Genomic DNA, 26583 nt, shown 5'->3' with positions numbered 1-26583 from the left:
GTGTTTCCTCACATTACTGCAAATATTCCTCTGTCTCAGCTGACTTCTCTTTCTTGCTTGATCTTCATCATAATTGAAATGGATGATGTGTAGTCCTCTGACACATCTTCTATTTCAGTTTCACATTCTGAAAATTCAAGAAACTTCAAGAAGCCCAGTCACTTTCTTTCCAAGCTCCTCAGACTACCATGTCCTGGATTGATGAGAACCTACTTGAACATAGTTCAGATTCTTCATCACTTCCTTCACTTCATAGCCTTCTTCCACTTCTGCAGGAGGGTGATGTGCTTTTTCAGAGAAAGGGTAGCATGTAATCTAAATATTGGCAATATTTTCTTTATCTTCTAACCCTGGATCTTCCTGAAAGTTGATTCGTCCTTCTCATTATACTAGAGGACAATATATGCTTTGCTCTACTGGTCATTCCTTTCCTCAACATGGTAAAAAAAAAAAAAAAAGTATGCTCACAAGCCTCCAGTGCAATGGAGGCTTGTGAGCATACTTTGTGTATGTATTATTGTAGGGTCTACCTTACAATATGAAGCACCTTGATGCATCTGTTGTTGTGATTTGGCGCTGTAAAAATACAATTGAATTGAATGTAGAGCACCTGCCTCCTCATTGGGCTGCCTGTTGTTGTTGTTGTGGTTGTTATGACCTTTAAGCAAGACCATTGACCCCACACATCAGTGATTCAAGATCAAAGATGTTTGAAAGCAGTATGGTGTGAAAATACGGCTCTTTGCAACACTTTGTACTTTGGGCACATTTTCATCCCCGAGGACAATAAAAACCCCATAAATAAAACAAATTACTTAAAACTTATTCCAATCATGCATAGCATAGTACTGAATAACTGTTATTTTCAGACCATTTGATGAATAAAAAACACATTTTTGATAGCAAAAGATTTCTGCAGAGGACAAAAATGTCCCAAGGACAACACATGGGTTAATTCTGAAACTGTCCTGCTATTGGCTCAGTCCAGCTATAACAGAAATGCAATGACATCACTGCTCCTCACTGGCTGCTCCGTGCTCTCACCGTTTTATTACCCAGTCAGTTCACTTCTGAGCTGCTTCGTCTGTTCTGTTTTTTACCCTCCTGCATCTGATGAACGCCACGAAAAGGTGTTAAAAGGACCTTTGCGGCACACCCCATTCCCCTCCACCCTCTCCACCCCCATCAAACTCCCAATAACAGACAGCTGAGTCTGAAACCAACCATCAGTTTTTATACAAAGAACTCATTGACATGACGGAGCTTTTACTGCAGGGAGCCAAACAGGAAGGAGGCGCTAAAAACAGCAAGAAGTGAGGATTTTCCAAAAAAAAAGTACAACCCATCCCCCCAAAAAAGGAACAAAAATCATCATCATCATGTCTGCTGTTAAAATCAGTCTGAGTTCCTCCTTCCCCCAGTGCATTGTGGGAGATCAGCCACACACAGTGACCTTCGACTGCTGGTCTCCATGGAAACAGCACATTAAAAGTCAGTTCATCACATGGAGTTAAAGTTGGCAGCATCTCAGAGCTCCACCTCCCAGCAGCAGTCAGTGCATGTCATCAGGAAGAGACATGGTCTCTCCCAGTACATGGAGCAGCTGGCATGTGATCTTGTTTGGAGGTTCCTTCAGTCACTGTCAGAGCCAACAGCTGATGATCCTTTCCGTTTCCTCTTTGGAGCTTTGGGCTTTGAGTCCTCCTCCTCCTGCAACAACATAACAAGATCAGAAACAGACCTGAACCAAAACAAGACTTGAACGTGTATAGAGGGGGTACATACAGAGCCGCTGCTGGATGCACTTTCTTCCTCATTGTTGGTGGGTGGAGCGACTCCCTTCCTGGAACGAGGTGACGAGGCTGGAGCTTTACGGCGCGACTTTGGCGGCTTCGTCTGAGAGTCCTCGTATTCCTCCGCCAGGGCGAACAGATCGCTGAACCTGACAGGGAAGATGAGACGTAAACAGCAGTGTTGTGATGTAATCGTTTGTGTGTGTCTGTGGGAGTAAATGTACCTCATCTTGTGGGCCTCATCACAGCTTGCTTGGACGTGCTGCAGAGCCTGAAGTATCGGAGTCTGAGTGAAGACTGACAGAGACATACAGACATTAGCACATTCAGGTCATCAGTAATTGGTTGACAATCGAGAACTGTGTGTGAGGGTACTGACAGTTGTTCTTGGTGTTGCTCAGACTCAGTCTGAGGTTGTCCATGTGCTCCAAGATCTGTTCCAGGGTCAGCTGAGCCAGTTTACTGCTCGAACTGCGCAGACTGAAGACAGAATAACGTTAACAGAACTGACACTACAGACAAAGAAATGAACCTGAGAAGTACAGATGAACAGAGGAGGGGCATGTCCCAGTTCAGGAGCTACATCCTTTAAAGGCTGCATCTGAAGGCGTACAAGGCTGCCCCAATTCAAAGGTTTCAACAAATGTGTTCTCCTTTTACCTGAATTTGAAAACAAGTGGGGGGGGAGGTGCGCGGTATGAAAAGGGAAGAAAAACCAACAAGAACATTTTTCAAAGGGGGGCCTAGCAAAAACAGTTTGGGAACCACTGACTTAATGCAGCTCAGGTTCCAATTGCTTACAGATATAAAGTATGTACATTTTTTATTTTAATTTGTGTTTTAATCCTGCGACTTACCGCACATTTGATTTCCTTTGTCTGAAAACGTTTTATATATTTTGGGGTAAGTTCATCAACAGCTGGTTTGTCCAACTACAGGGCTCAAGGCCCGGTGTCCTGCAGGTTTTAGATATCACCCTGGGTCAACACACCTGAATCAAATGATCAGTTCATTACCAGGCCTCTGGAGAACTTCAAGACATGTTGAGGAGGTAATTCAGCCATTTAAATCAGCTGTGTTGGATCAAGGACACATCTGAAACCTGCAGGACACCGGCCTTCGAGGCCTGGAATTGGACACCCCTGATCTACAGCGTTACATCATATTTTATAAGGATGTTGTGTTTTTGTATCATATAGCCACTTACTTGTGGCCTTGTGGTCTTTGAAGAACCCACTCTGCATGGGCCGAGTCCTGCAAGTGTGAAGCCCCTGATATGGGACACAGCTGAGGAGAGCCCCAAGAAGTACAGATGCAAAGAGGGGAGAGCCCCAGGCAGAACTCACAGTCCTCACCTGTTTTTTTTTTACATCCTTATGTCATCGCCTTCAAATTGTCCTTTTTATTGTAATTTCTGTTTTTACGTTATCCTAACCTCTTCTGTCTTTTTTCTCTTTCATCTATTTGTGCCCTCATCTGTTTTTCTTTTCTTACCTGTCTTTTTAGAGTTTTTCCCTCAACTCAGTCTCCTTCTACGTTAGTCACTTTTTGTGGTTAACTCTCTGTGCTTACCTCTGTCTCTTGCGGGGTTGGTTGTTGTTCTTGATCAGCTGGGCCTTTATGTTTTCTGCCAGTGTGTCGTCGTATTTGGTAGCCCAGTGTCTCAGGATGCTAGTGGCGAACTGGTCTTCTGGGTGACAGGGACGACTCAGGACCATTTTCACCATCTCTTCGCTGGGCCTGTCACAAAAACATGAAGGGATGTTAACAGGGACACAGAAACACAGCTCAAATGCGGAACAGAAACACATGTGAAATGGGGTGTCTGCTATGTGTCATACTTTTCTCTGCGAAGCTGCAGCAGCAGGCAGGACAAGGCCTCAGGGTGCTCTGAACCATAAACAGAAAGGAGGGTTACAATCTTTCCTTTGCTTTGTGTCCCTGTCTATTGAGGATTTATTCACCTTTGTATTTGAGGTGCTGCAAGATGGGGATGATGGTTTCCAGGGGAATGCTGTGGGCCAGAAACAGCTGCCAGGTGCTATATTGCTCGAAGGTCTCCCACTCGAGTGACTGAACTGTGGAGATCGAGGATAAACAAGCAAATGAAGATGGACCATGGCCCGAAAAACTGAAGAGTCAAACTTTTAATCCGAGTTTCTCACTGAGGATGTTGAGCACAGAATCTTTCCGGAACATCACCAGGTTCCCCATCATCACGTGACACATCAGCTCCTGTAACTGCACACACACACAAACACACACAGATGAGACATGGTTTCCCAGCCAGAGCAGCGGGGACGCACCGATCAGGTTTATTACCTGTGTGGAGTCGATAACGGCGACGATCATGTTGAGAAGCTCGCCACTCCGCAGCGTCTCATCTGGAAACTGAACAAGAGCAGGGACCTTAATCAGAGTACTACATTTTCAGTGCTCACACACACAAACTACACCCTTTTTGGCTCCTACCTCAAAGCACACTGTGCGCTGTCGATCTTACGTGCTGCACAATAATGTTTAACATTTAGTATTTACTGTTATATTCCCATCGATCATCATGATGTTGTTTATTCTATTGCTCTCAACAGGTGATCCAGGTGATTGATATATGTATTTTTTGTCTGCTTATTTTGTTGGTTTTTGTTTTTTGCCCTTTATCCCCGTCCCTCTTCTCCGCTGTTTTTTCCCCCCCTCTTTCTTTCTCCCTTTTCTTTTCCTCATTCAAGTCTGTCCCGTATCTAACAAGTGAAAATAAAAAAATAAAATAAACAATAAAAGGTGAATCAAATAGACCATTACGGCAAGGCTGGGATGGTTTATTTGGTAAAGTAAATCCGTTGGGCATCTTTCTTCGCCTTTAGACAATAATTCTGATGGCAAAAGAGCCAAACGGGACAGGCAAAAAAAAAGAGTACTACATTTTCACGTCACATAAAAATGTCATATTGTGATACCATTTCTATAGCGATGCCATACTTTTATGTTCCCTTGTCCCGAGACAAGCCCGGGCATGTCTGAGAACGAGTGACCCAAGACATGATGTTCCAGTTTGATGATGTTTAAGAGTTCAGTTAGTTTAATTATTGTTAAGCTGTTATGTTGTACTTTTACTGGTTAGGCTACTCTTGTACTTGTGTTTGTCTTATGCTGGGTCACTACTACCGCACTCCTCTGTTTCAGTACAGTCAAACATTAAATCATACAGTGTGTCCCCAACAGTGATGGTCAAGTTACTTGAAAAAAGTAATCAGTAACTAATTACTGATTACTTCCCCAAAAAAGTAATCCAGTTACTTTACTGATTACTTATTTTCAAAAGTAATTAATTACTTAGTTACTTTTTAAAAACACGATTTACAACCTGAATAGGTAATAAAGCGATAGATCTTTCAGCCCAATTCTACTTTTTCTGCATAATCCATCATACAAAATGTAATCAAATGGAAAAGTCTCTTTTTAAAACTTGTTTTATTAGTTTTAATCTTAACTTTATGCATCAAGCAAAAATGTAATTATATGCACCATTCTCTGACTTGAATTAGTTTAACATTTAAACCTATTTTCTGCACATTCCAGCACATAAAATAAAATATTTTTTGTGTTTACACTCAGTCTTTCAAATAGATGCAAGTAAAACACAGCAGAAAATAAATAAAGTCAAAGACTCAGCGGTCCTGTTGCTCTATTTTCACCTGTAAAGCAGGCGGAGGTTTACCCTGGTGCAGGTGTGCCGCGGTCAGTTGAAGAATCCGCGAGTTTCTCTGTGAGTTTCCCATTACGTCGTTGCGCACTCGGTGCTTGTTTGGAAGTTTAGGGGTTTTTTTCGCTGTAAAAAGAAGTTTTCTTCCCACGCACGATGGACGCTAATGTTTTTGTCACTTTTTATGGAATCAAACTCAAAGTAAGGTCAGTACTTCCACGCTTTAAACGCTGCACGCTCATACTCTCTCCCACAATCGATATGTGATCCACTGTTGATCTGCACACAGCTGTTGTCACGAATGTCGTGCTTGCTTACGTCACTGTCATGAGACATTCTTGCAAAAAATCACGGTTTTAGTAACGCAGTAACGCAGCGTTCCTACGGGAAAGTAACGGTAATCTAATTACTGTTTTTGCAATAGTAATCCCTTACTTTACTCGTTACTTGAAAAAAGTAATCAGATTACAGTAACGCGTTACTGCCCATCTCTGGTCCCCAATGACAGCAGCTCATTGGAAAAGAAGGATGGAAGTTTCAGGAGCATTTTAAAGGACATGAAGGGAAAAAATAAGTTCCTGGAAGGATGCTCTTAAATCAGTACTTCTACTGTGTGAAGATTTTCTGGCTGGTCTCTTTTTTAGAGACTTTTTGTGGTGCATGTAAGACTTGGGTAAGCCTACCTCAGAGTAAATTGAGGGTGTGAGGTAGCAGAGTAGCCGGACGTCGTCCTCCTGACAAGCCTTCATGTCCATCATCAGACAAGTGTGGAGGTCACCAAGGGCCGTCGCCTGAGCAAATGACTCGTACAACATCATCTTCCCATTTGCTGCTTTACTGTTGACAGACACAGACATGGAGTTTAACCACGTTTCTCCTATCAACATCTGTGACAGCAGCTTTTTTGTCACACCTGCTCACCTAGCCTTCAGGTAGTACAGCAGGTGATAACCGATCTTTGGCTGCTTCTGGTAAAGTTCAGCAAGCATGTCTAGCAGAACTGAGAAACCGCTGTTGTCCTCTTGCATGGTGACAAGGTTCCTGAAGATCAGACAAACGGGTTTACAAACCGACTCCTCCAGGGACCTACAGAGAAATATAGACGGGTCATCAGAGAGAGCCAGACATGAGTCAATAAGGAGAGAGAGAAGGGGACAGAGTCAGTCTGATCTTACTCCTCCGTGATCTCCTCCGGCAAGACTTCTCCTCTGAAATGATCTTTGAACAGTTCGGCCAAACAGGAAGCCAGAGCTGACATCTGCTCTGTGTCAAAGTCCTCCTGTAGGACAGAACACAACATTGTACCAACATCTCTTAACACTGAAGCCCTGCAGCTGGACGCACTCTTTTCTGATAAGCCACGAATTACTCATTTAACTCAACAAGATAGCTCACCTCCAGGATGAGATCCACAATCTCCTGCATCACCTCACACTGAGTCTCTGTGTCACTGCAGAGGAAGTGTTGCTGTCAGTTAACAGGAAATGACCTTGATGTAACATCTAACCTGAGGACCTGAAAAAAGACTGGACTTTCACCTGGTCTTCTGAATCTGCTGCACCTTCTCCTTCATTGTGTCATCTAATTGGTCAAGCCAGGGTGTGATATCAGCAGGCTCCTCAATCACAGCCTCTTTGATTGGATGAAATCTGAACTCCCTCTTTTTTCCTGAACAGTGATGGGAGGACAGGTGGTCAAATACTCTACTTCCTGTTTGGGGTGAATTGTTAGAAATTTATAGTAAAACTTCCAAATTATGAATTGGAAATTGAATTTATATTTATAAACTCACAGCTCATATTTCTTCCCCAAACTGGAATACCACACCAGTTAAATCCAGGATAAAACAGGTTATTCTGGTTTAAAGTAGTTTCTAAACCATTTTAAACTGTTTTATTCCAGGATACAATTTATTTCAATTAAACTTGTTTCATTGGTCCAACTTGTATTGTTTTGTTTACTCCACTTTAAAATAAATTCATTCAGTTTTGTTCAGTCATTTTGACTTATTTGCATAGAAAAATATAACTGTTAAATTTAAACCCCATCATCTCTATTTCATGACTTAGTGTAGTTAGGTGGGGCTGCAATGGTAGTCCCAATCACCCCTTCACTGCAAACCGCCTCTCAATTTTACATACATCTTAGACACTGAGGGTTTTGCATGGTGCAAACATTGATGGAAACTGCTGACAGTCTCTTGTTTGTGTTGCATTTCTCTTATTGCTTCACTTTAATAGTGACAAACATCTTCATCAGAATTCTAGGGCACGTTTTGAAACACTCCCATCCAAACATGTATGTGCAGTTACACATTCGCTGTAGACTGAGCAACTTCTTGTTGGCAGTTTTCAATGTCTGTATTTTGGCCAAAGTTATAATTACCAGATTCGGATCCACATTTACTTTCCTGATTCTCGTTATGAGTTTTTTAAATTACTTAAATCATAGAAGGTATGCAATACTGTACAACAGATTAATGGGACAGCAGTGGAGAGCCTTCAGGACTTGCCTTAGAATCCTCTGGTTTAAAATATGTCTTCAACATTAAAGTAATCCAGTGACAGTTGTCAGTATTTCTGCTGCACAACAAACAATAACTTAATAATTAATTCAGCAAATGTTATTTTTCAAATTGTAAACAAACACAGTTTAAAACAGCATTTCTGTCATTGCCAGTGTAACTCAGTTTAACGCAATAACCTGAACAACAAAGTGACCAATCCCATTAGGACCCCGTCCTCATTTGAGCTCCGCCTACAAACTGTCAAAAGTAAATTTACTCGCATGAGAAGGATTTCTCCCTGAACGCAGGGAGCTACCAGCGAGAGCGTGGAACTGTAACAGCGCATGCAATCAAGTCATCTGAAGTTGTTTCTCCAGGTGTTACCTTTGTTGTTGACTTCCTCCTCATCGTCACTGAAAGTTGCTTCTGTGTTGTCGTAGCAACTCTCCTCCTTGTCCAACACATGATTGTCCATCTCCATGGAAACAGACTCCTCCATCTTCACTGCATAATTGAAAAAAATAAAGTGAAAGAGAGGGAAGAGGTTAATGTTTGTGTCTACTCACCTGTGTGTGTGTGTGTGTGTGTGTGTGTGTGTGTGTTACCTTCAGTAGGAGGTGATGGTGGGCTGCAGAACTCGGGGAATCTTTCTCTGAGCATTGACCGGAGCTCTCGGTCCAGCTTTGGGTTATCAAACAGTGGAGCGAGGTGACTGAAAGAGAGATCAATAACCAATAATCAAAAATGATCCCTGTGATAGAGTGGTCAATGATCAATAAATATTGATGCTTCTTACGCCAGGACCCTCTTTTCCATAATGAAGTTTAGCGAGTTGAAGACACCCTGACGGACCTGAGACTCCAAAGGAGGGAAGAAATGAGGGATGATCTGAAGAGGGGAGAAAGCAGACCAACAATAAGAGGAGAGAAATTAAAACCTGGTAAAGTGTGTGTGTGTGTGTGTGTGTGTGTGTGTGTGTGTGTGTGTGTTACCCTGCACATGAAGTCCAACAGCGTTGCAGTGATGGCAGGATGAGGTTTCATGGAGTGATGCATCACCAGAATGGCTGGCTCTGAAACACATCATCACAGGTGAGTGCTGTTTTACCTGTCTACCTAATAACATGATGACATCATCTCTGACCAACACCACTCTGGTGTAGCCTAAATTGTGTTACCTATGTTCATGATGCTGTCCTTCTCAGGGTTGAAGAACAGCCAATCATAAAAGAGAGCCAGCTTAGCATTGGAGGCCGCCACGTTTGACTGCAGTCACACAAATCAATTGATTATTAGTTATTGACCTATAACAATTCCTGCAGATTGACAGCCTGAAACCAGATCCCCTTACCGTGCAAGTGGTTAGCAGCCAGCCAATAATAGCCCAGCGTGGCAGGATATCAGAGCTCAGGACCTCATTGGATGGATGTACTACCCCGCAGATGTAGCGAATCAGATCACAGCGTAGTGATTGGCTCTCTGCTGTGGACAGGTACTGTCTCTGAAACCAGTCCTGGTACCGTTTCTGCTGCCCAAAACGCACCTGAGCAGAGATGGAGAAAGAGTCAAAATCAACTGAGTCACAGGTGGAGAAACACCCAAATCACAGCATTTAATAACGTGGTTGAGGTGAGAGTGCGAATGGCACCTTTGTCTGACCTGTTTACCTGCTGTATTTGTTTTGTTGGAGGCTTTTGCACTGGTGAGTATGACTGTCAGGCTCTACTACACATCTGAGCTTTTAAGAAATATCACAGCTCTTCTTTTGTGTAACCTGGTGAGCCACTCTCTCAGGGCCCTATATATACCCTTTAGCTGACCTCCTGTGAACGCAGAAGAAGGAAGGGGGAAAAAGGCTGGAGTCCAGGCGATATTGGTGATGATGATTTGTTGCAATTGCCAGTGCTATTTGATCAGCATGGTGTTCCCTGATTCATCAGGATACTACATGTTTTCCTCCCTGGATGCTTTTGCAGGACCTGCTGTCTCTGTCAGGTGCTGACAGCCACCGTGCTGGAGGTGAAACGATCCTCCAGCTCCTCGCAGGACAGCACTGATAAATGCATGGTCCATCTCATCTTAAATGATCCTAATCAGACCAGAAACTTGGTTTTCTTGTCTCTGACAGAAACAGATGCTACAGATAAACCTGCAGCTAAACGGACTGTAATGGACTCTTAACTTAACTCGGCATGTGTTCAGGTCCCACTCACAGCAAGGGGCTAACACTGTTGGATCTTTCAGCTGCCTTTGACACAGTAGATTGTGGTATCCTGAGTGACAGCCTGCAATTGTGGGTGGACATCTCTGAGTCAGTTCTGGGCTTGTTCTCTTTCTGTCTCTCTCACAGGAGTTTATTTTCCCACTTTACCTTGTGATGTGTCCCAAAGTTTGATCTTAGGGCCCATGTTGCTTTTCCTGTATATGCTTACACAGGGACACATCTGAATGATTTTGAAGGCATCTTAAAGCATTGTTACGCAGATGACATCCAGATGACATGCGGTTCCAGAACCCAGAATTTAGCCAAGGTCTGTCTCCTTAAAAGCTCTCTTGTGTCTGTGAACTACTACATCATTACATAACTATTACACCTCTGAGGTCACCTGATCAGTGCTTGTCCAGTTTAAAGCCAAAACGAGACTGAGCTTTTCAGATTTTGAATTCCATATTGTGGTACTAAAAGATCTGGTGGTGATAGTTTCAGTCATTATGTACTACTTATAAGGTTGGGGAATCCTGCAGTCAGGTGAGACTTGAGAATGAGTGAAGAAGCAGATGAACAGAATCAACTTCTGGAAATTAGTTATGTGGAGAACCACTCTAACATAATTAAATACAGAGTGGTACCCTCTTCTTAAAGATCATTACATTTATGAGGTAAAAGAGGCTTTACCCTGGAGGTCATGAACAGTAGTTTGGTCTCCATGTCTGGTGTGAGTCGACAGGCCAGAAACTTCCTGGAGGTCCGAGCCGTCAGTAGTTGGAGGACACCCGTGAACTGAGGGCTCAGGACTTGAGGATTGTGCAGCAGGTCTCTCCACAGCAGCTCCATCTCTGGGATCCGAGCAACATTTTGCAGCAGACGAACCAGATCTCTGCCGATGATTAGACAATCCATGAACTACAGACAGAGAGAGGTCATCAGTGTAAAGAGAAGGCGTTAAATACATAACAGACCACACCATACTTCCTTCCTCTCCTTATTACCTTCTCCCTCAGCATGCTGATGCAGAAGTCCACTTCTTTCTGGCGCAGAGGCAGCAAGTTCGGAGCTCCGTGGTCCACAATCAGGCGAAGGTAAGTGTAGACTGACATCGCTATGAGCATCCCACTCTTCAATACCCACTCTCTGGAGAGACACAAATAATCAGCTGCTGCACTATAAAAACCCACTCTGGGCTCTAACAGAGACAGAAAAAAGCAGCTGATACTACAGTCTGAAAAAAACAGTGAATCATACTTCTGCTCGAGCAGGATATCCAGGACACTCTCAGCCAGCCACAGGTTTTTGGTGGAGATGTCTCCGCCTGTGCAGAGAGAACAGTGACATTACAGTCAGAGCGAGTGGTGACAGGATTCGTGGTTTCAGCTCAGGTAAAAATCCAAGTGTCTCACCTGCAATCTGTTTCAGCAGTGTCATGATGACGCCATCAGCTCCCATCACGCCACTCTTCACCAGCTCTCTGACCAGCCACACTAGCTGCACACACACCAGCACTTCATTAGTAACCACCACAGTCAGGTTCAGGTGAGATCCCACATTTAAGACCAGGACCTGAGGAGGGACGCTGCTGTCCTGTCCTCTCAGGACCTAACCTGGTCTGCCTCTGTTCCTTCACAATGGTAAACACGGGTCCCTGCTACCCAAAACACTTGTATATAACTGTGTGCAGTTATCTTTGTGTGTGTGTGTGTGTGTGTGTGTGTGTGTGTGTGTGTGTGTGTGTGTGTGTGTGTGTGTGTGTGTGTCTCCACCTGTATTGGTTTACCTGTGTTCGGGGGACGTCTTGCAGTTTCAGGAACTTCTCCATCAAGATCTGGTTGATTTTAACCAGGACAACGTTCATCCCATCTCTGTTGACCAGTGCCAGGTCTCTGTAACACTATCACCACACATAGTGATGTTATTGTAATGTCAGAGTCGCATCAGACATTACCCACAATGCTGCAGAAACTCACCCTCTGGGCCTGAGCCGGCTCTGTGAGGACCAGTGTGAAGAGACCCAAACACACCTCCTCATGCTGTTGCTGACCTTTACATGCCTACAGAACAGGTAAAACAGGAAGTTAGACACAAATTACAAAAATATAGTCTTTTCATTTTCAGGTCTCAGAAAATCAGGAAGGTGTCTGGTTCCAGCTGTTAAACACAGAGTAGACTGAATGAAGTGATTCAGAATTGGAGCACATTAGAGAGACTAGAGATTAGATGTTTCCAGCTCTGACATCCAGAAGTATTTGGACAAGGACACATTTTTGTCGTTTAGTCTCTGCACACTACCACACTGAATTTCAAATCAAACTCTCTGCTTTAGTTAAAGGAGTATAATAAAAATATTGCAATAAGGAATTCCAGGAATTTTTTATTCACAGTTCCCTATTTTCAATTTCATGGAGAGACCTGTTCTTTTGTTATTTCATTAAGTTAATATAGATCTGGAGTCGATTCCAAGGATTGTATTTGTATTTTATAGTCACTGAAATTTTCTATATGAGGGTCAAAGAGATGTCAGTGTAAGTGAAGGAGGTCATTGTTAGGCTGAAATACCCAAATGAACCAGTCAGAGAGTAGGGCTGTGCGATATGACCAAAATCTCATATCCTGATATTAAGACATCTATCGTCCGATAACGATATAAATCACAAAAATGTAACATTTTCTGTAAATTCTGTGAATCTCGGGCAGCTCAACTTGCGTGAAGTGTTTCCAGCTGCGCGTCATGTACCTGGAGTCGAGTGTTTTAACCGATGCATGAAACGATACATTTTCAGACATAAGTTGTAACAGCCGCCGTTTTCTTTGTGAGTATTTATTACACAGCCGTAAATATTGCCGTAAACAGTTTATTTTGCGACACCACGAAACAAACGATAGCGTAAAATGAAACGATAGACGTTTTTATATAGTCATCCGATATATATCGTTATATCGAACAGCCCTATCAGAGAGAGCTAAATCTTTAGACGTATCCAACAATCTGGTTCATTCTTGAAAAGACTGAATGCACCAAGCAGCAACAACAAACCAAGACCACAGATACATTAAAGAGCATGGTGACAGAATTATTTCCACAGTTCAGAAAAACCACCATCTAACTAAGTCAGGAATAGTGTTAAGAAGGCAGGAGCATCATCAAGCATCACATTCAAGAGACAATCAAGAAACACTTTAATAACAGGAAACAAGGTTTGCACCTTGTTGAAAACCAAGAAGGTGTAAACCACTGGTGGTCATCTGATTAGACTTTGCCAGATAGCATCAAACACAGCCAGCACAGTTCTGGAAAAAAAAAATGAAACCAAGATGAACCTGTACCAAAACAATGGAAGAGAAAAGTTTGAAGAAGGAGAGGAACAGTTGATCTGAAGCATCCACACAATCTTTGTGGACTGCTGATAGAAGCAGCAGGATAATGTGTGGAGTGTGCAGCGTTGTACTCCCTCACATTCTCACTGATGCTGCAGAACTGATCACACTTAGCTTCACAGAGGAGCTACAACTTACAATACAACTTTATTTATATAGCAAATTTTAAAAACCTGCGGACACCAAAGTGCTTTACAATAGAAATAGGGAAATTAAGACATGATTAAATAAAAGACCATTAACAAATTACCACATATGTCAGCAGGTTGAAGGCACTAATTATACAGGAATAAAAGGGAATATAAGAACAAACTTACTAAGAACAGATAACTAAAAGATAAAGTACATAGATAAAAATGGAGCCAAATGTAAAATAGGGACACTAACTAGATGGAAAAGCTAGGTTAAATAAGTGAGTTTTTAAATGAGATTTAAAAGATAGAATGGAGTCTGACGCACGGATAGCGATGGGAAGGTTGTTCCACAGGTTAGGTGCAACAAGGGCAAAAGCACGGTCACCCCTAGATTTAAGTCTAGATCTAGGCTGAACCAAGAGTAAGTGGGCTGAAGACCTGAGGGCTCGCCCAGGGACATATGGACTAAGGAGATCGACAAGATAGCTAGGGGCTAAATTATTTATAATTTTAAAAGGTGAGCAACAATATTTTAAATTTGATACGATATGATGATGAGCCAAAGAAAACTCGAAAAACAAGCCATGAATCGGTTTCAAAAATGACACTTTCGATTATTGAGAAATCTCTCTCTTGACGAGGGATGGTAAAAATGGTAAAAGGCCTTCATTTGTATAGCGCTTTTCTAGTCCCTAAGGACCCCAAAGCGCTTCACACTACATTCAGTCATCCACCCATTCACACACACAGTCACACACTGGCAATGGCAAGCTACATTGTAGCCACAGCTGTCCTGGGGCGCACTGACAGAGGCAAGGCTGCCGGACACTGGCGCCACCGGGCCCTCTGACCTCCACCAGTAGGCAAACATGGGGTTAGTATCTTGCCCAAGGATATTTGGCAGCCAGGAGGGAGCCTGGGATCGAACCACCGACCTTCTGATTAGTGGCTGACCTGCTCTGCCACCTGAGCTACAGCCACCCAAAACTTAAATGGGTATCGTTTAAGTTTTATCTGATACCGGTGCCAACCCGGTACTTTTGAAACAGTGCCGGTGCCGGTAACTACAACGGTGTTTGCTAGTTTACCTTACATGCATTAATTTAATAACGTGGTTAGCCTACTCAAGGTGCAGAGAAGAACGGCTGCTGTTGCCATCATCATTCATCATCATTTATGCTACATTGGCAGGGCTAGGGGCCAGGACTCTCCTCTTTGGGTTCTTGGGGGATGTTGATAACTCCGGGTCGATAACAGGCACCACACACGCAGTAGATGCGCTCGGTGTGAGGTCTTGCAGCAAGCTATCAAATACGGTGCATTTCTCGGCTTTTAAAAAACGCTATGCGTCGCCAGGTGTTTCATCAAATTCGAGGTGTTACCTCCTTTGCACAGTATCACCTTAAAGCTCTTGTTGCAGGCTGCTGAGTTTGCATCTTTTGATGTGAAGCACAGCCAGACTTTTGACCGCTTCGCCTTGGGCATTTTTAATCTGTAGCTCTGCTCTAAAAGAACGTACCTACCTGGGCCCGCCTACTATCCTTGCAAAGGTAAAATGATTGGCTAGAATCCAAAGTGTATGACATCTCAGGGAAAAAAAGCACCGAAATGTGCGCTGCTTTTCGGTCTGGTTACTACCGTTTATGTCAGAACCGGTGCCATTATGGCACCAGATACCGGTACCCATCCCTACTCTTGACTCACTGATTGACACCACTGACTGGCCAGTTGTTGACATGCAATCTGTAGACGTCATATTTTCGGATCACAGCCCACATCAGCGGCACATCATAACAAACTAATCCACAGATTACATATCCTGCACATAACCCTAATAAGAGTCTTCAGTCGTTCTTTAGTACAAACTCTGGGTTTTCAGATACTGCAGTATTGTTAGGTTTCGCCTACAAGCACATCATGCCTAAATACAAGCATAGTCGTTTAATTTGGTGATTGCAGTACTATGTGTGAGTATTAAATGTAATAGTACTGAGAGGTGTGCTACGAATTGTGAAGATAAAGGCATTAGTGAGCTGTGAGGCTAAAGTCAGAGTTTTCTGTGTCATGAAGGACTAAATCACCATGGTAACTGATGCTCAACACATCACCTGCTGGAGATCAGGTTATGTTCAGAGTCTGAGTTAAAAATGAGGTGGATGTGCCATGTTTTCACTGATTCTTTTATTTAGCTCTCGTTTATTTGGCTTTAAAGCGTGATTTAGATTCTTTCCTGGAAAGTAAGTTTATAAATGAGTTGCTGCTGAGTTGTACCTTACAAACCCGCCAAATGCAGCCTGCATGTAAAGCTCCTGCAGCTCAGACTGTGCCCCAGGAAGGCTGAATGCACAAAATGTGTTTATGTTAGCTCCAAATGCTACTCCGTTTCTTCACATGGGTGGAAGTCATTAGTAGTATCAGCAGTAGTAGTACTGATGTTTCTTACGTTGGCCGTGAGTGCGTCATTGGCCTCCCTCTCTGACAGTCCATTGGTCAGTGCCTGGACGATTCCAACACAGCGCTCCAATCTCTGCAAGCAAACACAGCAATCAGTGTAAACAAGACAACAAACACTAAACACACCGACAACACAAGCACAACAAGAATCAATGCAAATACGAGAAACACAAACAGAAAATAGTAAAGATTAAAAAAAATAGCATCAACTAGTCGATCAGCTGACGGCGCCCCACAGAAAAACTGAACTTTATCAAACAGCACTCACAGTTAGCGTCTGACAAGTGAGACACTGCGCATGTCACTTTTCTTATGTTCGTATGTTTACGTAGAGTTAGCATGCTAAGCTAACTGATTTGGTTTTAATGAGCCCCGCGGTTCGGTCCGCAGTCCCTCACACCGTGAACGACCACGACAGCAGAGACACAAATTCCACACCTCCGGTAGCAGTTCCGAGTCCCGCAACGTACCCTTCTGCTGAGCTAACGCTATGAGCCTGCTGCTAGCCGTGCTAACCGTCTAATAAAATGGTACCGCGGAGTCTTTATACCAAGGCTGCGCTGTCTGCCCATAAGCCCGCTCTGTCCTGGTTTAGTCCGGGTTTAGTCTGCCTTGAGATCAGCTAAACAGCGTCAACCTACCTCCTCCAGCTCGTCTTTGGCGTCCAGTGGGGTGGATACCAGGAGCCGGCCCTGCGGCTTCGCTTTCGCCGGTGCAGGCTCCATCTGCTCCCACTGCGCCTCGCCGGGCCCCGCGGAGTTGAGACGGACTGGGACTACCTGTGCTGGGGGACGTGATGGGTGTCTGTGTCAGTATAACGGAGGATTTAGGGTCGGTGCCTTGCGGTGAGCCGCTTCGGACCTTTAATGTGTGTTTTCAGAACTTTTTCGGGGTCAGTTCGGACCGTGAGTCCCACTCTGTCCGACACTGTAACATAACGGACGTCCGCACTGAGCCAGCAGGGGGAAGAGGCGGGACCGCACACGCCGCCGACCAATCATTTCACTTACACCACAGACTGAAGTGAGCGTGGACCAATAACAGGAGCGAGAACCTGGAGCCAATCCTCGATCGCCTATACTGAAGGCCAACAGCATGGAAAGGGCTTCAGCGTGTTTATAGTGTTGTAGAGCAAATATTGAAGAACTGTAAAGTACGCAGTACTTGTCTGCTTACTGCACTTAGACTGCTGTTATACCACCTTTTGAGATACTTTTGAAGTATGTACAAAATAATAATTTAAAAAAACTGGTTTTCTTCATCCCAAATGTCAACATCTAACAAGTAAAAACCAGTAACAACATAAACTCAAAAAGAGGAATGTGAAATGGAATGTTTAAAAGATGGTAGTGAGACCTCCTGTGATGGAAGGTTTGGAGACATTGGCACTGACAAAAAGACAGCCAAACAAATGAGCTGCATGGATGACATTAATTCCTAAATGTCTCAAAACCTTTTAGAACCAGGCAGAGAAAAGATAGAAATAGTTGTTGTTGGTCCAAAAAGTCAGAGACAGAAAATTTGTTCATATTTATCATGCATTGTTGTCTGTTGGTACAACTGAGGAGGATAGTGGTATAGGAGGAAATGGAGATGATGATTCACTGTGGAGACCAGCAAAGAGAACAGTGGGAAGAAGAATAATCCAGATTTTTAACCACATTTGACTACTCTGCAGTGGGCTATTTTGGAACTAACATAACGGACGTCCGCACTGCTGGCTCAGTGCGGACGTCCATTTCCTCATATCTATTAGTTTTATTATGGACAAAACAGGACAATATAAAGTAAAGTAAAAACAAAAATCAATCTGCACACTCTAGGAGAAAGAACTGGACCACCTGCACATTCCACTTCCAGGGTCTACTTAGCTATGAAGCTCCTGGTGCCTTTTTTGAGCAGATGTTAATAACAGAGGAGATTTGGAGCACTGCAGAGTCGGCAGAGTGTTGGTGACTTAAACTTGGTCACTTAAACCTCACCACCCAGTGACCAACTATGTAACTTTACATGGTCTGACACTTCATGGCTGAGTTGCTGTGGTTCCTAAATGCTTCCATTTTGTAATAACAGCACTTACAGCTGATCCCAGAACATCTAGGAAGGAAGAAAGTGTATAAACTGATTTGTTACAACAGTGGTCGATTTCAAAATACTTTAGGTTTAGAAAAACTGCTGGATTGTCTAAAGTGGACTGTATTGTTTTCATAGACAAATTCATGTTAATTGATGTGGACTTGAATACATGTTACTGACATGAAAAATGATAGAACTATCTGTGTTAATAGGTATACTCTAAAACACTTCTTCAGTAGGGAATCAGAGAAGAGAAACACACAGAACTTCTTGCTAGCAAGGGCAGCCTCCCGAACTGAGACTCGCGCTGAGAAACTGCCCCGGTCTTTATTTATACTTCAGTGGGTGCTTGTGTGTGTGTGTGTGTGTGTGTGTGTGTGGTGTCAGAGTGTGACCCCATAAATGACTTCCCGAAACCTGCTGGCCTCGAAGTCCAGCAGTTCATCAAACCAAAAGGCACTTAGACTAAGACAGATATAGCTACGTTAATCCTACCGTAAAACAATAAGACAAGGTACGACCTCTCCCATACTCCTAGGATGTGGGGGTGAACGCCAGAACACCCTGGAATGTTACAGACCTCCTAGGATGAGACATTCTTTCAATATGCCACCAATTATATACTTCTAAACACAAATGATTACATGCAGTATTCTACCATATGCAAACTTATATCATTAAAAGATTAGAATAGAATAGAATAGAATTCAACTTTATTGTCATTGCACATGCACAGGTATAGGGCAACGAAATGCAGTTTGCAGCCATCCAGAAGTGCTTTAGTGATATAGATATATTACAATATGTATTAGCAATAATATAGATATGTAAGTATATTACAGAAATGGGTCTATTATGATATGTTATAATGTACACGGTATGAAGTATGTTGTGAATATTCTATAACTATAAGTATGTACAGGCTGTAGTGAGTACAAGCTATGTACAGGATATGAACAGGATATAAATATGAAAAACTATACAGAATATGTTTCTCATTTTACCTCTAGTGATGCACAGTGGTGGGTGGATCCGTATGTGTTTGCCAACTCCTGCATTTATTTATTGTCTTGCATATTTATCACACTTATATGTTTAGATCATTAAACACATTATTATATTAGACAAAGATAACCTAAGTAAATACAAAATAAAGTTAATAACTGATGATTTCATTTAGAAAGGGAAAAAATATTTCACTGTCTGACAAAGTGAAAGGCTAAAAGATCTCAAAAAACAAGTCATCATGCCACAATCAGGCACATGCCACAAACAGCTGAGAAACAAAGTCACTGACATCTATGAATCTGGAAAGGTTTACAGAGCCATATCTAAGGCTTTATAACTCGAGTGAAAAACGGTGAGAGCCATTATCCAGCTTGGAACAGTGGAAACCTTCACAGGAGTGCCTGGCTTACCAAATTTACTCCAAGAGTGGATTGACAACTCATCCAAGAGGTCACAGAAGAACCCCTAACAACACCTAAAGAACTGCAGTCTTCAGTTGTCTTGTTAAGGTCAGAGTTCATGATTCAACAATCTGTCACATCTGACATCAAACTAGCATCATAGTAACTTTAACATATGGTGATGTGATGGTCTGGGACTGCTTTGCTGCTTCAGGATGTGGACTACATGCTGTAATTGATAAAATCATGAATTCTGTAAATACAGAAAGAAAAAAAGTGCTTGCATGTATGTGTGTGAGATGTAGTATAAAGAACTTTGAGTGCTCAATTTGAGTAGAAAAGAGCTATATTAAAAACCAGTCCTTCTACCAAGTATCGAGCAAAACACCATCTTTCACAACAGCAGCTTAAAGTTACAATTCACCCTTATGGCTTGTTATATTTCACACGAGTGACCATTCATAACCACTGGCAATGGCAGCAAACCTAGAAGCTGTAGTACTGAGAAATATTTTTGTGCTGAAATCACAGTGAACATAAAGTTTTGACACGGTACAATTAAATCCTGAAAAACTGAAATAAATCACACATTTTTAGGGATTTTGCAACCTGAGTAACCCTCATCATTCAGGCCACTCACACATGGACTCTATTCTCAGACCAAGTCCTTTGCACTCTGTCCAAGCACTCGATCCTCTAATGTGTGCCTTTGTTTTGTTTTGTATATATCCCTCTCGATAATATATATTTCTCCTGTTTGTTATTTATTCCTGCTGTCTACTATTTATATTTAATCTGGCACAGTTGGTGTGGAGAACCCATAATTTCATTGTACATGTGCAATGACAATAAAAGACTATTCTATGAACTTAAAACATGCAAAAAAAAAAATCACCTGATGTGGCAAATATGACAATGGATTTATTGACAATAAAGGCACACAGGTAGCAAACACAGTTTATTGTTGTATTTACACATTTTCTTCCTCGTGATTAATTTATCTTACAGTAAAACATTTGCCTATCTTTGTTTTTCTCTACAGTCTTTGGTGAAAGTTCACTTAGTCTTTTATCTGTCATCTTAAACAATGTTCTGTCCAATTAGATGGGAAGATGAGGAGGCGGGTTCTTGATGTCCTCCTGATCTTTTAGTTAGTGGCGTTCTCTCCCACCAACCAGTACGTCCTCATGCGTCCTTTCCCTTTCACTTCAATCTCTCCTCTGAGCTGCAGCTGGAAACAGCTGAACTCCTGCAGAACCTGACGAGTCGCCTCCGACACGTGAATCTTCAGAGCTGCAAAGACACAACAACGCATTACGTCACACCTGGCCGAGCAGGGGATAAAGTGCTCACGTACAACCACAGCATGACAAATATGTAAGGTCCCAAAACCTGCAGTTCCTCTAATGTTCACCAAAGGCTCCAACAGCAAATCAGTCAGCATAGACACCCATGTTAAAACTTTAGCAGAAATAAACATGTTTACAGCCTGACACACAAACTGGTTTGGCCTGTGTAAATAATTTCTCCCTTCATAACAACTGTAAGAGGGGAGGCTGAAAGTCACCTCTGGCTTTATAAAAATAAAATAGGCAGCAGGTGCAACAAACCAGTATGTGGCTACATCCATCTTTTAGATTCACTTTATTCCTAGAACATACACTAAATGATGTTTTTGTCTTTCGCCATCAGAGTTGATTAGACTAAAGAACCAATCAAGTTAGACCTGTCCTGGTGGACACAGACATGTGATTACTTAGCAGGAAGCAGGCCCTACCCTCCCCAGTTGACTCCATGCGTGACGCTGTATTGACCGTGTCTCCGAACAGACAGTACCTCGGCATCTTCAACCCAACCACGCCAGCACATACCGGACCTGGTGACACACACACCAACACTAAGTCTGCACTGTTCTTTTACTGTAGTGTAATGATAGTAGTGATAGTAATGCCGTGTATTGTAGTATTTCTGGCTGCAGTGTATGTAGTACCGCTATGGATGCCAATGCGGAGCCGTAGCTGCTGATTGGGTCGGTGTCGGATCTGGAAGCTCTTGACAGCTTCCAGCAGGGCGAGGGACATGCGGGCGACCTCTCGACCGTGAAGTTTACCGTTCCTGGCAGGTAGTCCTGAGACCACCATGTAGGCATCACCGATTGTTTCTACCTGAAAGGTGAAGATGTACACGGTAAACTGATCTGACTCACAGGTGGGATGTAGCTTAGATTAGCTCAGTTTAGCAAATTGTACCTTGTATACATCAAAGTTGTCTATAATGGCATCAAAACAGGTGTACAAGTCGTTTAATAACGTCACAACCTGCAGGAGGAAAACGCAGACACAGAAGGTGAGTGAGATTTCACACCAAAACAATCAGAAATGTACTGCAATAATAGCTCAAACCAGCAGATGGCAGCCTTATGTTTGCACGTTGTGATCTGAATGTATAGATCAGGCGTCTCCAACTCCAGTCCTCACGAGCTACTGTCCTGCAGCTTCTTCAGCATGCCATCAATTTTGGCAAAGGCCTGGTCACAAGCCACTCATTTGATTTAGGTGTGTTGGAACAAGGATGCATCTAAAAGCTGCAGGACAGTACCTCTCTCCAGGACCTGAGTTGGAGAACCCTCATGTGGATGGTTTCCCTGTAGCTTCCTCCGGGTTAACAACCTGCAGTGGCGTGCTCTCTGCAGACAGAGTGGTGAAGCCAACGATGTCGCTGAAGTAGATGGTGACAGAGTCAAACGCTTCAGCCTGAACTGTCTCTCCTCGTTTTAACTGCTCTGCTACAGAACTGACACATAAATAGGATGTTATAGTACTGCAGTATCCAGTATTTAGTGTAGTATTCAGGGCAGTAGTACTGAAGTATAGTTACTGTGGGAGTATCTGGTACAGCAGGGCCTCCGCCTTCCTCTTTTCCTCATGATAGGCCTGCGTTCGCTCCTCCACCAGCTCCTCCAGGTTATTAGCATACTGCTCCATCCGGGAGAGCAGATTGTCCAGGATGTTAGAGCCATATCCTCTGAAGAGACACATGATTGGACAGAGACAGACAGGGTGACAGGTGTTTGGCTTTCTGTTTTGTGAGTGACCGTTTTTCTACATATTTCTCTCATTTCTCAGCCTCTATTTTAGTGAAAGAACAACATGAATATTTATATTTCAATATTTCTTTACTGGCTGATTTTACAGAGTTACCGGGGACGCTCTCTGCCAGCTCTGTTTAGTGTCCAAACAGAGAGCTGAATAAAAGCTTTGTACAGCTGAGAGCATACTCTGAGATGTTTTGCATGTCTCCTGCTTCAGCATTAATCAGAGCATCATAAAAACCTGTCTCAGAATAAATGTGGGTCCGTCGCCTCTCCCTCACCTGTGCTGCTTCCTGAGCAGGATCTTGATGGTGTTGAAGTCGGGACGCTCGCTCGGCTCTTCACTCCAGCAGCGCTGCATCAGGACACCGAGCTCCTCACTGTGACTGTGGAAGCAGAGGGAGGGGCGGAGGGGTGGGGTGCCACCATGAATCACTGCCTGCACAATCTCTGTTGGAGGGAGGGATGGGGGGGGGGGGCATTGGTTGCAAAAGCACACACGTTCAGCAGTAAGAGGTAAGTAGAAACACAAACACTTAAAAACGCTGATGCTCTAATTCTAGAAGACTCAATCCTGTGAATCCTCCTTTGTCTGATCATTTCTTAACATATACATTTACAATAATGGATTACACAGCATTAATACATTATTGGATGTATTATTGGGAATACATTTAATTACAGCAGATGTCTTTCTAAAAGGGTTGTAACTAAGTTTAAGGATATAATTCCTCCACTGTTATCTTCTTCAATACCATGTGCCAACAGAGTGCAGAGTAGCTACGTGAACTCTACCCCCACAATGGTCGATTATCTTTGAACTTGAAGATGTAAAATTATTACATTTGACAGCTGTGGCTGTCAAATGTGAGGGGGACATCCATCCATCACCATACACAAACCTCATGTCATTGAAGTCTGAAAGAAATCAGCTGATAAACAATTCTACAGAAGCTCCAAACACAGGCTCAGATCTCTTTCATCCTCACGAGGCTGGTTCAGGGTGCTCAGAAAGTCCTGGATGGATTTCCATGAAACAGGATGAACTTTTGGAGTCAATCCTAATGTGGATCCAGGACATTTTGGAGTGATAATTTACCATTGTGAGATAGGTAGGCCTGAGTGCACAAGCAGTGTTCACCTGGAAGTGCTGAAGTATCAAAACAAAGAAATGGTCTGTCTGCTAATTAGACTGGTTCTTATACTTGAGTATGCAAAGCACTTTATACAATATACCCTATTCCCACCTGCTTTCAAACATTCACACTCCGATAAAAACATCACAGAGCAACTCGGGGGGTTGTATCTTGCTCAAGGGCAAGTTGTCACGCAGATCAAGCAGTTAGGGATCAAATCACCAATGTTCCAATTAGCAGATGACCTGCTCTACAGCCACTCCAAAAGTGAGCACAAGTAAGAAACTGATGTTTTTAGAAGTTCAGCTGTCAGAACAGAGCTCAGGTGAAGCTGAAAAACGGGGGGGGATCAGAAGTGTATTTCATTAGCAGCAACAGGAGGGAATATAGCAGTTAAAATGATTATGACCACCTGACTCCAGACAAAAACTTTAATTTTTGTTTCCACACGTTGAAGTGAAATAACACAACTCTTCTGTCCTTCAGTTGTTCTTACAGTGAAAAAACTGCTAATTGGTTTGGGACTTGAGAGAGGTCATTGCCGATGGCACCAATTTAGAGATGATAACTCCATTAGGATTGTAGTTGAACTCGAGCAGAAATATCCATGTGAGTAAAGAAACTGGCTGTGGTGCCTGAAGCTGATGCTATTATGAGGTTGCTGCTCGATTCATGCCTCAAATTAAAGTGGAAGATGCTGTAAAACGGTTTTTGGTGCTGTGACATCGCTACAAAAGAAAGCTGCCAAGCATCTAAAAATGGAGCTTTGTCTATCACCTTCTCCCTTATATATTAGAAGCTCAGCATGCGGACAATTGGTGTGAATGTCAAGTCTCGTTTATTTGTCCTACAGCAGCGACTCAGGTCAGACACACATTAATCTATTGACCTATTATTGTAGGGTCTTTATCTTACAATATAAAGCACCTTGAGGTGACTGCTGTATAAATAAGGTTGAACTGAATTAATTTAACCCTGAGAAACACACATTCACCTTTAGGGGAGAGAGAGTGTGAGTCGAGGTAGAAAACTCCTCTGAGCAGAGCCACTTCCTGCAGGATCACTCCAAAACTGTACACATCCCCCTTTTGTGTCCCACAGTTCGGAGGACAATCTATCCTCACCAGCTCTGGAGCTGTCCACAGCTTCCCTGCCAAGTGATCAATAACTGATATCAGTGAAAACAACATCCTCATAGACAGTCTTTAATGTAGAGCGTCAGCTTCAATACATACGTGCATAGTAAGCATGTGTGTCCTCGGGGCAGTTTCTGGTCCTAAGACTCTGCAGGCCATAGTCAGTGATTTTCAGGACAAAGCGGCTGTCCACCACACAGTTGGACGATTTAAGGTTACCATGGGAGATGATGACGCTGTTGTGGAGAAATGCCATTCCCTGGAGGCAAACAGACAGACAGCTGATTCAGGTGAAAAGTCTGAAGCTCTCTAGAATCGAAACATGAGTCCAACATTGATGTCAGAGACCTCGTTCATACTTTTTCATTTACATGTGTTTTCTGTAACCCCACCCCCCAAGCCAAAGAGACAAGTTTTTACCTTGACAATGTCATTAATGAGAGAGTATCTGAACATCCAGTCCAGTGTGATGCTGTCACTCTCCATCAGGTCCTGAGGGACAGACACACACGCATGTTGGCCATTCAGTCCAAGTGAGGTCCTCAGCAGAGATGGGCAGTAACGCGTTACTGTAATCCGATTACTTTTTTCAAGTAACGAGTAAAGTAAGGGATTACTATTGCAAAAACGGTAATGAGATTACCGAGCACCGAGTGCGCAACGACGTAATGGGAAACTCACAGAGAAACTCGCGGATTCTTCAACTGACCACGGCACACCTGCACCAGGGTAAACCTCCGCCTGCCCTACTCCTGCTTTACAGGTGAAAATAGAGCAACAGGACCGCTTAGTCTTTGACTTTATTTATTTTCTGCTCTGCTTTACTTGCATCTATTTGAAAGAGTGAGTGTAAACACACACAAAAAAATTATTTTATGTGCTGGAATGTGCAGAAAATAGGTTTAAATATTAAACAAATTTCTTCCAGTCAGAGAATGTTGCATATAATTAAATTTTTGCTTGATGCATAAAGTTAAAAGATTAAAACTAATAAAACAAGTTTTAAAAAGAAACTTTTCCATTTGATTACATTTTGTATGATGGATTATGCAGAAAAAGAAGAATTGGGCTGAAAGATCTATCACTTTATCACCTATTCAGGTTGTAAATCGTGTTTTTAAAAAGTAACTAAGTAACTAAGTAATTAATTACTTTTGAAAATAAGTAATCAGTAAAGTAACTGGATTACTTTTTTGGGGAAGTAATCAGTAATTAGTTACTGATTACTCTTTTCAAGTAACTTGACCAACACTGGTCCTCAGTGACAGACACTGAGGACACTTCTGCTCTGTGAGGACATTTCTGTGCATGGTTAAAATTGTGTACTGAATACTGAATCACTCAGCAGAGTAATGGTGTCTTTGCTTGTGACTATCTGTAAGCAGCAGCTTCAGCTGATATTTGATATTCATTCTTCCTCCCCACACTAAAAGCATCATCCTCATCTCAGAGCACAAACTCAAAATAACTCAAACCGCCTGAGTTGCTCTGTGTTAGGATGACAGCCCTGACATCCAGCGGTCATCTGACAACAACCCAAACCCCCACACGGCCCA

The 26583-nt window shown here is 42.8% G+C and overlaps 2 protein-coding genes across 3 annotated transcripts in view; both read right to left on the bottom strand.

Moving 5' to 3' along the window:
- Positions 1-1212: 1212 nt before the first annotated feature.
- ints3 (integrator complex subunit 3) lies at positions 1213-17149 on the bottom strand. Its single transcript, XM_085445255.1, has 28 exons — positions 16821-17149; positions 16169-16252; positions 12184-12267; positions 11994-12107; positions 11620-11704; positions 11465-11531; positions 11212-11353; positions 10898-11125; positions 9353-9544; positions 9180-9267; positions 8995-9074; positions 8799-8890; positions 8608-8714; positions 8387-8506; positions 7035-7164; positions 6892-6946; positions 6672-6775; positions 6418-6582; positions 6180-6333; positions 4116-4184; positions 3959-4034; positions 3758-3871; positions 3635-3683; positions 3366-3533; positions 2173-2273; positions 2018-2090; positions 1786-1942; positions 1213-1710 (listed from the first exon to the last, which is right to left on the bottom strand). The coding sequence occupies exons 1-28, from the start codon at positions 16902-16904 to the stop codon at positions 1633-1635; spliced, it is 3060 nt and encodes a 1019-aa protein (XP_085301381.1). The 5' UTR covers positions 16905-17149; the 3' UTR covers positions 1213-1632.
- Positions 17150-20565: 3416 nt separating this feature from the next.
- Positions 20566-26583, bottom strand: part of npr1a (natriuretic peptide receptor 1a) — a 33809-nt gene continuing 27791 nt past the window's right edge. For both annotated transcript variants that reach the window (XM_085445253.1, XM_085445254.1), the window contains 10 exons: positions 25448-25519; positions 25127-25286; positions 24886-25041; positions 23037-23205; positions 22542-22688; positions 22334-22457; positions 21914-21982; positions 21655-21829; positions 21442-21540; positions 20566-20957 (listed from right to left, as the gene is read on the bottom strand). In XM_085445253.1, coding sequence (XP_085301379.1) covers positions 20812-20957; positions 21442-21540; positions 21655-21829; positions 21914-21982; positions 22334-22457; positions 22542-22688; positions 23037-23205; positions 24886-25041; positions 25127-25286; positions 25448-25519 — 1317 coding nt within the window. In that variant the 3' untranslated portion in view covers positions 20566-20811. The remainder of the gene's footprint in view (positions 20958-21441; positions 21541-21654; positions 21830-21913; positions 21983-22333; positions 22458-22541; positions 22689-23036; positions 23206-24885; positions 25042-25126; positions 25287-25447; positions 25520-26583) is intronic.

Source organism: Copadichromis virginalis, linkage group LG22, assembly GCF_057382275.1.
Source record: "Copadichromis virginalis isolate Kocher_CV1m ecotype Utaka linkage group LG22, C_Virginalis_male_GT1.1, whole genome shotgun sequence".
In the NCBI taxonomy this organism is placed as follows: Eukaryota; Metazoa; Chordata; class Actinopteri; order Cichliformes; family Cichlidae; genus Copadichromis; species Copadichromis virginalis.
Note: the sequence above shows the minus strand (reverse complement) of the source record. Positions and strands in the feature narration are given on the sequence as shown.